Raw genomic sequence first — 13,102 nt, forward strand, 5'->3', positions numbered from 1 at the left:
ATAATTTCAATAGCAGCATTGGAAGATGTTAAGCTAGTCTTGGATCAAAAGGTTTTACACAACAATATGGAGGAAACATATATACCAATCACTAAAATGGATTCCCTCATAATTCTATCTTGCTAGAAACCAATCAGAATTGGAATATGTATCAACTTGATGTATCACAATCGTGATTAGAACATTCCCATCATAATTGGAATCTGTATCAACTTGATGTGAAGAATGCATTCCTAAAATGCAGTCCCTCATAATTATAGCCTCGCTAGAAACCAATCACACATAATTGGAATATTAATCAACTTGATGTGAAGAATTGTTAACTTTGTGTCAACATGGACTTAGGTAGCACAGAATGTGTGTGGAGTAGTGGCAAAGCTCCACTTGTACTTGCATAAGGCTAGGAATAATCTCTCTTAGGAATCCAACATGTATGTTCTACATGCAAGTCCTACATGCATGTTCTACATGTAGGTTCTACATACGATTCTGACATGTAGTTTCTATATGTCCTATATGAAACTCCTACATGCATGCTCTACATGCAAGTTCACATACGATTCCTACGTGCAGTTTCTACAGCAGTTCCTACATGCAAATTCTACATGCGCATCCTCGATGCAAGTTCTACATGTAGAGAGAGAAAGTCTTACAATTCCTACATGCAGAGAGAGAAGCTCTCCAACTTGTATAAATATCCCATAATGGAATAAAGCCCACACTCTTTGGGGCATTGTGTTGAGTTCTATTTGGTGTTCAATGCAATTGTCTACAAGTGTCCATGCTCCATTGCACTCCATGTCTAAAAGCATGTCCTAACCTTCCCTCCTTCCCCCTCTCCTCCAATCTTGCAACTCCTCCTCTCCCTCTCCTCCTCCCTTCTCCTCTCTCCCCCCCACCCCCCTGCTCTTACACCTTCCTTCTCTCCCACTACTATGCTTCCCCTAAACCCTTACCCTCTTAGAGTAGTTCCTCAACCCTTGACCTCCAAGAACTATGAGGGAGACAAGTTCTCCACCATGTACTCTACTTTGAACCCTGGATCACCCTTCTAACCTTGAGCTCCCTTTTGAACCCTGGAACCTCCTTCTAACCCTAAAGCCCCTTATGTACCCTAGATCCTCCTTCTGAACCCTGCAACTCTTTCTAAATCATAAAACCCCCAATGGAGGTGAAAGCCTTCATTACCTTGACCATGTTGATGAATGTTCCTTTCACACAAGCATGCGTGATGTTTGCTCCCCATACTTGAGCCTACGTCTCTCATCGCAATAGCACCCAAGGTCCTAAGCTACATTTATACTACAAAAAATGACACCGATATATCTGTAGGTGACAAAAAGCCTCGGAACCTTGCACATCCTGCATACCCTGCTCATCTAGTAGAAGTTGTGGGATAGAGCCTAGAAGAATGCATCTCTAGATACAACATAAATGAAGAGGTATATAAGCACCATAACTAAAGGGATATATTGTCCAAAGGAAAAGAATAGAAAGTATGCCTAGTCAAGCATAGCTAATATGGATGAAAGTAAGCACCTTGAATTTGGTACTATAGAATAAGCAATTAGCAAACCATGGATACACAACGTCTACCGTAGTTCATATACACCTTGAAACTGGTACTATAGAATAGGCAATTAGCAAACATTGGATACAAAAATTATACCATACTTCATATACTCTACTACAAAACTCAAGGAGAGGACATTACAAATGCACTTTTCCATGTACATGGTTTGAATTACAATAAGTAATAAAGACTTCATAAGCAGCCTTAAAAGAATATAATACAATAAGTAATGACTTCATTAGCAGCCTTAAAAGAGATATATTCTTATAATTTGACATGAAAATTTAGGTTCAATGAATTAGTGTTAAGGTATTGAATTTTGGAGCAAAATACATACCTTCATGAATGATGAACACAAGCATATTAATAACCTAAGATTGCAAAATTGCACTAGTTTGTGTGTCATGGTATAATGTTAGCAAGGTGGGGATGCAATTGCAAGCTCAAACCTTGGCTAAGATCTTGTAGGTGATATCCAACAACATAATTGGTTCCCACTATTGAATGTCAGACATGTCTCACCCCCTTGAGATCAAACAAACCCACCCATGACTCAATGATTGGGGAAGCAAACCAGAGTGAAAAATCTCTTAAAAAGCCAAACAAAGGGGAGCATGATTGTCCTCCAAGAAGCACCTAAAGAAAGACATTGTCAATCCACCTTCCTTCGGGCAATTCGATAGAGGGAGGGCCTTAAGGGCCTCCTAAAATCTCCTTAGGTCTCCACCTATCTGCTCATGCTCGTAGAGACCACTATGGGGACATGAGCCCAAACTACCTCCTTGGTTGCAAGACTCTAGGGGGACGACTCCTCATACTGAAACAATTGTTGATAAGTCTATGGACCTCTCCAAGATCTCCTATGAGTTTGAATGCATTTGGTTGCTCTCATCCCTCAATCACTATAGGACGTGTCCTTGTTGAGCGCGAGCTCATTGTCTGGTCATCTTGTCTCTCTATTGCACCCATTGTGCCTTGGAGGAAAGATATCAGAAGTTGGCATGGTAGATCTCCATAGCCTGAAGGTCTAGTCTCAGAATTTGTAATGGTTAGAAAACCACTAGGAAGCTGATCTTACTGTTTGAGCCTCTCTATGGAGGCCAAATCCCATCTTAGTTCATGCTCTTGCTCTTGAAGAGAGTGAGGTCAATGTATAGCCTAGGCCTAGTGCTCCTCATTTTTCCTTTAGATCACATCAACTACCCATGAGGCCCACCATCCTCGAGGGGGGGGGGGGGCGCCAACAGTGCCTACTGAACCTTCTCGTCCTATAACAATGCATTGGGAATATGGACGCCCTTTTATGGGAGTCCGCAATGGAGCTACTCTTAGTGAAGCACACTCAAGGAGGAGTGATTTGACATCACCATCCTTGCCAAAATACTTGTGGCTACCCCTCTATGCATCGCCTAGTCTCCATATAGAATCTGCAAAGTTGGTCTAATAGACCATCATGTCGTCTCTAACCAAAGGAAATGTGAAGATTGTCAAGAAGTCTAGAGATCTTTGCCTCCTCCAGGGTCACATCCACTCATCACAAATATAAATTGCTTGCAAGTACTCCTCTCGGTCATGAGCAACATTGAGAAGGTGGCTTTGCCCTACTTGCCCTTCTCAAACTCTAGATTGTTGTAGTCACCTCCAACAATCCAAGAGTCGACGTTTGGGAGGCTCTCTATAAGCCACCTCCCGAAAGAGGGATGGTGTTGTCCACAAGCTAGGGCGTAAATGTTTAGGATCCCTATCCTAGAGTCCCCCATCCATAAGCCTATCCATATTGCTCACCCTTTAATCGGCTCTCCTAGAGTCCCCCATCCATAAGCCTACCCATATTGCTCACCCTACAATCGGCTCTCCTTGGTCAAACACCTTTGGGGCTAGCATCTAGGATATTGAAATGTAGTAGACACCTCCGATCCTACCTAGTGTAGGGGACCACACCTTGGGGCCTCTCCCTATGGGTCTCTCCCTAGGAGGAGGCGATGTCATCATCTGATGTTTGCTTCTACTAAAAACATGTGCTATTGTATCAAGAGGAAATTTACTACCCATCCCACCACAACCCTTTGCACCTCCTATCAAAGAATCAATTGCTGAGGCTGTTGCCTTGCAAGATCATAAACTCCATGCATGTTCTAACTCACCAAGGTCCAACTCATGGGATAGGGGGTAAACAAGGCCCTGCAATGCATGGAAGCCTATGTAACAATTGTGGAATTTTGACTTTTCAGGGGGCTTGGATGGTGAGTAATCCATGTTAGTAAAGGCATGACTGGCTCAATGCCTACCTTTAGTGATACATCAACCATGAATTCTATACACTAAGTCGACTAACGAATTGATTTAGTGGTGAGTGTGCAGTACCTCTAAGCTACATCTCTAGCTCTAGGCAGAGCACTGCCACTGCCAGGGACAAACCTCTCCTGTTAGGGATAAGGCTAGCTAGAAGGTAGTCATGTCTCCATACATGACACACAACCCCTTCCCCTACTATCCCAACCATTCCTCCATCATCTTGAACTTCTGATCCCTCATCATCAAATCAAAGAGAATGGGGATCGTCCACTGCTCCTCCCTCATGCTGCAAAGTTGAAGCCCTAGAAAGGATGAAATGGGCTTCCAATTGTGGAGATGGAAACCCCATTTTGAGATTGAAGAGTCAAGACTGACACCTCTAGTGTAAGAAAAGGAACATCTAGATGGTTCTAGGGTCCTAGTTGCTATGGAAGGGGCTATCCTTGGAATTGTCGAAAAGTGACTTGCCTTGACCCTGAGAGAAAGACAATGCCTTTTTTCTCTCCTCTTGATACCTCCCTTGTCACCTTGAGAGTGGCACCTATTTATGCAGCAAAAACAAGCATTGTGCAATTGCCCAAGCATGCTTATCAAATTGTGGAACTTTGTTCAAGGAAGAGACCACTTTCATGGAGCTCCTTAAGTTGTGGAGCCTCTAAGGGAACGGAATGGCATCAATGGCTTCTCCATGGTTATACACGCTCATGTCATAAAGAAGGCACCTTAACGTACAACATATCCTCTTTTATCTTGTGTCTTAGGATCATAATAGCTTGGAAGTTCTCTCCCATGCATGCTCTTTTACATCCTATGTGTAAAAATACTATTGCACCTAGTGCTCCACTATTGCATTTTGATTGACCAAGATTACATGTATTTTACCAAGCTTAAGGATGGAATATGACATATTCGTTGGTAATAAGCTTCAAAATTCATTGCGAACATGTTATGCTAGAATTGTTGGTATATGTGCAATGTCCACCTTTCATATGTAACCACCTATGTTCCATGGTGCCCTTTTGTAAGGCCCCATTGAGGAGAAGCCATGGTGTGAGCACTGGACATTGGTAGGATCTTAGTTTTGACACTAGATGAGGTCTCATGGTGACCGTTTGGAGATGGTAGAAGGATCAATGTACTCCTCGAGGGTTCGGGGGCAACGCCTCTAGGCCTAACGCTATAGGTATGAAGCAGAATTTGGCTCTAATACTCGTGTAACCAAAATCAGAAATCCTCACACATACACAAAGTACTGCTTGAAGAATTAAAGAAAGTATCAATGACATAATGAGAGAACTACAACCCACTAGGTACTATCTATAAGCATTAGCGGTTTCCTTAGAGCTTGTTCATGTGGGAAGGGTGGTTTGCAACTACTCTGCCCTTACTAAAGTTGACTTGCGACAACCAGGTTTTTCTTTTGGCTCCTACTCTCGAGTAGGGCTCGAGTAGCAACCAAGTTTTCCTTCAAAAGACTGTGACACATGAACCCAAATTGAAATCTCTGTCTCCTTCGGCGTGAATAGGCTCCTAGAGCCTAGTCACGCATGAGGGTAGTTTCCAAACCACCTTTTCACTATGACCGGCAAACTAGGTTATTGTGTAGGCTGTGCTATTCCAAAGGAGGGGCCACACTTGAGGTGGCACCGAATAAATAAGGTGGGAGAAAAGAGTTCTCCATGTGATGTCTGGTGAGAGAGCAAAGGCGGCTCTTTAAACAAAAACAAAAAGGGGCGGCGAGACGTGTGAACCCAAATTGAAATGTGTGAACCCAAATTGAAATGTGTGAAGAAGCATCACAAGATTGCAATGAAATAGTAGAGAAGGAGCTTCTACTCTTGTAGATAAATTCCTAAGGTTGGAAGATCATTTTGTTCAACCATGTGTTCTCTCTTAGCTTGCAGCATTGCTAGATGCTCTACATTGCGAGCCCTCTCCTCTCTACCTTTGCACCACCCCTTGCCTCTTGTTGTTGTGCCTAGGCTTGGTCCCTCCCCATCACCCTTACCCACCCTTTCCATCTCTCGCTTCCCTCCTCTCCTGCCTATCTCCTTCTTTCGAGCCCTTGCCGCTCTCTTGAACGATGTCGGTGATGATTTACTGCCATTCCAGGACGCTTTGGACTCTTCTGATGATGAAGAAGAGGAGCTGGATGTCGTCGACCTTCCGCCCCCACGTCCCCAGACCGAGAGTCGGACGAGCAGGTTTCCGCTCCTTTCAAATAAAGAGAAAAAGGAGCTGCGGGCCTACGCCAATGGATTGGGGAAAAAGCTCATCTTGCAGCAGGTCTCCCTAACGAAAGTGCTTTCACCGTTTTGAAATAAGACTAACAACGCCACGGTATTTCCGGCTTTTTGGGCTTTTCAGTTAAGCATATGTTATTATGACTAGCCAACATTTCTATCCAAAAACGTTTGCAATTGCATAGGATATCGTATGGAATTTCAGTCTTTTGGAAACAACCTACGTTTGTATGATGCAACGATTTTGGCAGCAACCTGATATAACAATGTTGAAGTAATGACTCGAACAACCTTGCCTTAGGACCTGGATGACCTAGAGAATCTTTGTTGGCGCGGATAATGATCTGATAGTCAGTGCGGTTTAGGGTTTTAGATAGGAGAAAGCACGAGGTTGCTAACGATGGTGTTGAGAGCTACAGGTTGAAGGCATGCCATAGAGAGCATCATGCATGCTAAAGAAAGACCCCAATCCCGTTAAGCTCACTTTTTGGCTTGCCATAGGTAGGTCTAAGTGAAGGCGAGTCAGAAGAAGCGAAAATCGCCATTTTTAATTTTCAAAAAATCGTGATTTTTTATTGAGTCCACTTGCTATTTTTAACTCCACATTTTTAGCGCCTCTCTCTCTCTCTCCCCCTCATCTTCTCCGCCCTCTCTCTCTCTCTCTCTCCCTCTTTCTTTGTCTCCCTCATCGCTTTCAATTCATCATCTCCGCCCTCTTTCGCTATGTGGATCTCGGGCAGGCCTTAGAATGATTTATTATTATTGACCTTGTTTAATTATGTATTCATTTCGACTTTCTCATAGATCTTTGAAGAAAAACATAAAAAATGTGTAACGCTAATCCCTAGGGTCATCTTGTAGTCTTGGAATGGCCCCTATCAATGGAAGTCATCCCTTGAGATTTTGGGTGACTTCGAACTCTTAGATTCCATCTCGTCGTCTTGCTGCCATGTGTGTTATGCTGTGTGTCACATGATGACGTGCCAAAAAACTTCATTCTTTTTCTTCATTTTTTTCCTTTTAGGTTTTCCATATCACATCTCCATTGCATTTTAGACCTGCTCTTTAGTTTGAAAGTTCTTCCAAATTTCAATTCGTTCTAATCTTTGAAGTTGGGTAGACTGGAATCGCCATTACAGCATAAGATTGAAGTTTACTGTATACTCTAGCTTGCCACTAGAATGGAACTTCTATAATATGTTGATATAGGACACGTTGCAAATAAACATCCCTTCCAAGCACTGTTTTACATCAGTCAGCTTCTAGTTATAAAAAATCTTTGATCGCATAGTTTTTCAGTTTCAAAATGTGAGGATTTTTTGAAACCTCAAAAGTCTCAATACTTGTAATATGTTAAATATTTCCAAAAAAGGACTCACATTTTTTCCTGATGATAATGTCAGTCTGCTTATAATTATGTATTTCTTATTCCTAATCTCTTCCGTCAAGGAAGATATCACCAACAATACTTGAAGCCAATTTCAACGATGCTTGAAGCATGAATTGGCAGTTGTTGTGCAGATAGGAAAGGCTGGTGTGACTGCATCGTTAACACAGGCGATAAGTGATACATTAGAAGCAAATGAAATTGTGAAGGTCCATCCTCACCCTGTGTCTCTCCTTGCGGGTTTGTATTTATGTGGTGCTTACAGCACCTGGAAGAAGATTTAGGGTGAAAGCTTCAATTGTGTTTTATGCTTGTTTAACCAACTAACTTCAGTGATGATACTGGCTTCTTGAGCTTCAATGCTGACAAGAGCTGCTTTCTCACTTGTTAAAAATTTCCAGCTGAGAGTACTTGATAACTGTCCAGAAGAGCTGGAGGAAGTAACTACAAAAATTGAGGAGGCAACAGAAGCACAGGTGGTAGGAAAAATTGGAAGTGTTTTACTTTTATACAGGCCAAGCCTCCGGAAACTTGCTGCAGCTGAGAAACAGAAAAATAAGCCTCTGCAAAGTAGAACGAGGACAACGTCAAAATTTGGGCGAGGGGTATGTAATTTGAATGGACACCCTTTTCTGCCTGCTCTTGTGGCATTCTAATGCCAAACATATGTTAAGCCATTTTTATGATTACAGGGAAGGAGAATATGATCAATACAAGTGGAAGTTCCATGTGAACATGCTTGAGAAGCATTGGTTTCTCATTCTTTGCTTAATGGGTTCGCAAAATGTGGTGAGCTTATCAATGCTGGTGGAGCTCAGCATTGTTCCCGTTTATTTTCTTTCTGACTATGTGGGATCTCCTTAGCAGCGTACAGAAATCCAAAGAGGAATCGAGCTTGTGGAAAGATGTTCAAGTGACAAGGTACAGCAAGGGAATGAAACATTTAAGGCAAAGCACTTTCTGCTTTCGTACAGGGCTGTGATCTTGCCATAGAATATACTGGAAAGGAAAAGAAACCAGCCCTACTATCTACTTCATGTGCCCAACTTGGGGTATGATATGTATGTTGAGGGCTGAACATTGAGGAGGGGTTAGACTATGGGGTTTGAACGTGTGGCTCTTACCTTGTTAGATGCAACACCATTTGCAACCTACATCTACGTAGCAACTTGCAATGTACAGGGGAATGCCAACATTTCACCAGATATTTGAATTAAGTTCCATTTTCTGATTGGTTTGGTGAGTTTCCTGGTCAAAACGTCTCGTTTGTCACTGTGTCTTTTCTTCATTTTTACAGCTTCTGCAGGGGGGTCAGTGATTATGTACTGTAGTGGGGTCAGGATTACGTTAGTGGGGCCTTTTGGTAAGGCTATTAGCAGATGAGTCCAGAAAACTTCAAAGGCTCAGGCCATAACAGAGCATATGAGAAGTATAGCTTAGGTGCAGGCTAATGTTGGGGGAACCAGATGTTGCTTTTGGGTGTGTACATGGATGTTCATTTTTTATCAAAGTTTGGTTCTCGCACTCAAGTCTGGCTTTGCAAGTCACTATATTTTTGATGTCATTTGACTCTGCATCTAGGGATAGTTATATTCAATACGCAGTGTTGTAGCTACTGGTGTGTATGAAGCTGCGGTGCTCTGATTTCGTTGAAAGCTAGCAAAAAGGAGATGAGTGAACCTGAGTGACATACAGTTGGAAATCTTTGTATGTCAATCTTTTTCATTGCCCTCGATTTTGAATTCTATGGGAAGTTAATGGAATGCCTAATAGAACTTGGCTTCTGAAATGAATGAAAGCTTTCTGATGAGATTTATTTCAGAGCAAAATAATGGACCATGATTTCTTATACCAAAGTGCCAAGCTTGCAGATAAGTATGATACTTATTGCTGAAAGTTTGAAGAGAAGCCAGTAATAGACAAGAATAACAAGATGACCCTGTTCTTGCTGATTACAAGTTGGCTTGTTGGAACAATTTTTTTAAAAACAATGATTTTTCAAGTGAGGTGTAGAATTGAAAAATACATGGTTGGAGTGTTAAAGAACTTCGAAGTTTTTGTTGTGGATGACTGCCCTGCAAAATGTGGACTTAAATATGAAAATTTGAGAATCTAATGAGTTGTTGACAGTTGTGAACTTGAGGGCCGCGGAAAGCTTGGGCTTGTGAAGGCTATCAAAGAAGAGGTGATCGTCCATCCCTCAAAATACAATCCCTTGTCATGCAATCCTCAATGCCTCAACATAAAATCTGACAATGCAAGGTGCACAACCTCTAGATTTTAAATTCTCTCTCTTTCCTCCCCCCCCCCCCAAAAAGAAAAAGTGTAGCTTCCTGTAAATGTTTTGAAAATGATAGTCAGCAATGCGTGAGGCATTGATTAAAAGGGGGGGAAGAGGGGGGGGAGGGGGCAGATGTCATAAGACTACATGCCAAATGGGGTCCTTGATCTCTGTGTAGAATATGCTTGCAAGCCAAGTCTTCTAGAAATACCAAACTCATTGCAACGCGTATATGATATCTATCTAGATGCTAGTAAGAGTGATGAAAGGTCGGTTCCATTGGCATCCCATTTCGAGGTTGCATCCTACCACCAAGATGTTCCAAGCGGCAATGTTAGTAGTGATGCTTCCTAGGACTCAGGTCTCTCAGAGGTTTGTGGGTAAGAGTGGGCAATAGCCTTATGGATTTTCTTGCATGTGACTCCCTACCCACTAGGTAAGCAATCTCTAGTGTCCCTTCTCGCTACCATTGCCTTCTCTTCCCTAGCTAGGAGGAAGGAAGCTTCCTTGGCTTGAGGTTGATTTAAAATCCAAGGAGAGGTAGCTAGTTGTAGTCATCGGCCAATGTTGGTAGTGTATTCAAAGATCGTCCTTTTGCGGTGTTTTGAAGTCGGAGTTTTCAAGGCTCAAAGTTTGGGAGAGGCTTTGATAACCAGTGTGCCCTATCGGGATTGGCTCTACATCTCTAGGTCAATGATGGCTTGTCCTCCTTGGGAATGGCTCTACATCTCTAGATCATCATTTGCCAAGCTTTCCTCCATAGTCATTGAAGCTGTCATATGCACCCCTTGTGAAAGCACCAATAGGATGCAATGTTGGCCTATGAACTTACAGCTCTACTTGCAAGGGAGAGTTTGGCACTCCAATTCAAAAGCATATGGCAAACTCTCTCTAGGGCCCAAGCCACATGTTGTGGAAATGTCAATCCAACCTAGCATCCAAGATCATGTGTCTCTCACCTTTAAGGATCACATTGTCTCACCTTTAAGCATCCATTGAAAGCCGAGGGTCTCACCTAATTGAGAGAGCCCGTCCACAAGCTAGCAACAAAGCCCTCGACAAAAGGATCATGTCATCCTTAAACTTTGAGTCTTGCAACTATTATTGTTGATTGATGGGGAGGTGCATCCCAAATAGGCTTGCCTCTTATGAAACAACAAAATATCCCATAGCCTATGTGACAAAGAGGAACAAAAAGGGGACCAGCAAGTAACCTTAATGAATTGACTTAGAGAGAAAAGAGGCCTCCCTTATGTGGTGTGCAATAAGTAGTTGGTTCAAGTTGCTCTTGCATACACCGTTGTGACTCCTCGAATACATTTAGAGGGTTGACATGTAGCAAGGGATAAGAAAGAGGGCAGAGTTAAGCCTCAGTGGGCAACAACTTGGCTACTACATGGGTAGCAAGTTCATGTCCTTGTGTTCATTTTAGGACATCTGCAAAATTAACCCTTTTCAGCATCAGAAGCTAACATTATTCCCTAGTTAGGGCTAGTTGTAGGCCTACACCCTGATCCACAATATCATGCTTGGTTAGAGGATGGGTTTACTATGATAAAACGCTTTGGCTTTGAGTCCGCGGCGCTCTACAACAAGCACTAGCTTGGATTCTAAAGTTATTCGGGCTTTGATTCTCCCAAAATTTAGCCTAGAAAATACATGGAGGAAGAGAAGGAAAAAGTGATGGGAGGGAGGGAGGGAGGGAGGGGAGAGAGAGAGAGAGAGAGAGAGAGAGAGAGAGAGAGAGAGAGAGAGAGAGAGAGAGAGAGAGACACACACACACACACACACACCCCCACTCCCCCCGTTCCTTTAGTATTTCACATAAAACAAGCCATTGGGAAAGTCCTTTTCTAGTTTATTTTCACCCATTGAAGTTCAAAAAATTGACAAGGATTTTTGCACATCTTTGAAAAATAGTATTTCTTTTGGATAATTTGTATTTTTCAATTACAAAAGCTAATTGAACATTTAAAAGAAGGTTATTGGATTGGAGGGTAGTTTGTAATTGGACTTCTGAGGAAAAAAGATTTTCTTAAATTCTATTCTTGACTTGTTCTAGAGAAAATTTGAGATAGTATTAAAGAAAGGCAATCTTTTTGCAATATAAAACATGGCAAACAAGATAATAAAATAAATAAACCCTATATATTTGAATTTATTTTCCAAACTTATTAGGGCAACAAAAAAAAGCCTACACTCTATATACCATATAAAAGTAGAAATCATCACCCATCTTCTTTCTCAATTAGATCAAGTATTGAACAGTTGCTACACATGAACTTTGCAAGGAAACAAATAATACTAGATCCAATCAAAAAGTGTTTAGATGGGCATGATATTTACTTGATCTTCTAAAATTTCATACCCCACCAAGCTATGGTTAAAATCCTTTAAAGGGAATTGGGTGTTCTTACCACATAATAGAGGAGTTGCAAACTAGATTCAAGCATTTATCTCATTTGAAAAAGTATACAAATTTTCAACCCCCATGATGAATCCATTATTTTAGTTGTTGCGATAAAGGCAAAACCACTCATCTTCATACTTTGGAGTTGACATGTAGTCTTCCTATTTTTTCCTTAACTTGTTTTACATCTTGACTAGGGTTTTTTAAAGGTCTTAAGCCTTTAAAACTCTTTTTATTGGTTGCCTCTATGCCTCTTTCCTTAAAGATCTTAAACCTTTGTAACTCTTTTGATTGATAACCTCTACGTCTCTCTCAATTTCAATATTCAAAACATCTAGACACAAAAACATTCAATTCATGTATAAGAGGAGTTCACATGTATTGAAACAACTCACCCTAATATTATCTGTGCAAGGAGGTATCTTGTCATTAGATACTATGGAACTTTGTGATGGGTTACTTCCCAAAATATTTAATGAATACTATCAAGATCTTTCTACATAAACTTTGTTTCAAAAGATTAACCATCACTCTCCCAAAATATTTAATGAATACTATCAAGCTCTTTCTACATAAACTTTGTTTCAAAAGATTAACCATCACTCTATCAATGGAAAACAGTTAGAGGGCTAAAATGTCAATGAATCTAGGCTAAGTTTGAAATATGATCTTGAGGAGCACATAAAAAATAATCTTGAGGAGCACATAAAAAATGTTTATGCATATCTTCCATCCATGCAATAGCTCCATCCCAACATAAAAATGTTGGTAATTAGATAGTCACCTCCCCAGTTGTGAGACCCCATATGAGGAGAGCATGGCGAAAGTGGACCAAGGTAGGACGGGGCTACCACATGAGCACAACATTCACTATCATGTGGGCATTAAACTTACCTATAATAATCATTAAAAA

At 41.4% G+C, this 13,102-nt stretch overlaps 1 protein-coding gene across 2 annotated transcripts; it reads left to right on the forward strand.

Annotated features, from left to right (window-relative positions):
- The first annotated feature begins 5,665 nt into the window (after positions 1-5,665).
- On the forward strand, positions 5,666-8,734 carry LOC147901934 (uncharacterized). 2 transcript variants are annotated; one of them, XM_087374312.1, is made up of 4 exons: positions 5,666-6,154; positions 7,633-7,707; positions 7,900-8,103; positions 8,191-8,732. In XM_087374312.1, exons 1-4 carry the CDS (start codon positions 5,750-5,752, stop codon positions 8,203-8,205), a joined length of 699 nt encoding a protein of 232 aa, XP_087230438.1. In that variant the 5' UTR covers positions 5,666-5,749; the 3' UTR covers positions 8,206-8,732. The 2 variants fall into 2 exon arrangements, with proteins under 2 accessions (XP_087230438.1, XP_087230439.1); XM_087374313.1 differs by lacking the exon at positions 5,666-6,154 and adding an exon at positions 6,165-6,612 and having other exon boundaries at positions 7,622-7,707; positions 8,191-8,734.
- The last annotated feature ends 4,368 nt before the right edge of the window (positions 8,735-13,102 follow it).

The sequence above is a fragment of the Dipteris shenzhenensis genome, chromosome 5 (genome assembly GCF_047967505.1).
Source record: "Dipteris shenzhenensis isolate YYH24624 ecotype China chromosome 5, Dip_SZ_1.0, whole genome shotgun sequence".
NCBI lineage: Eukaryota > Viridiplantae > Streptophyta > Polypodiopsida > Gleicheniales > Dipteridaceae > Dipteris > Dipteris shenzhenensis.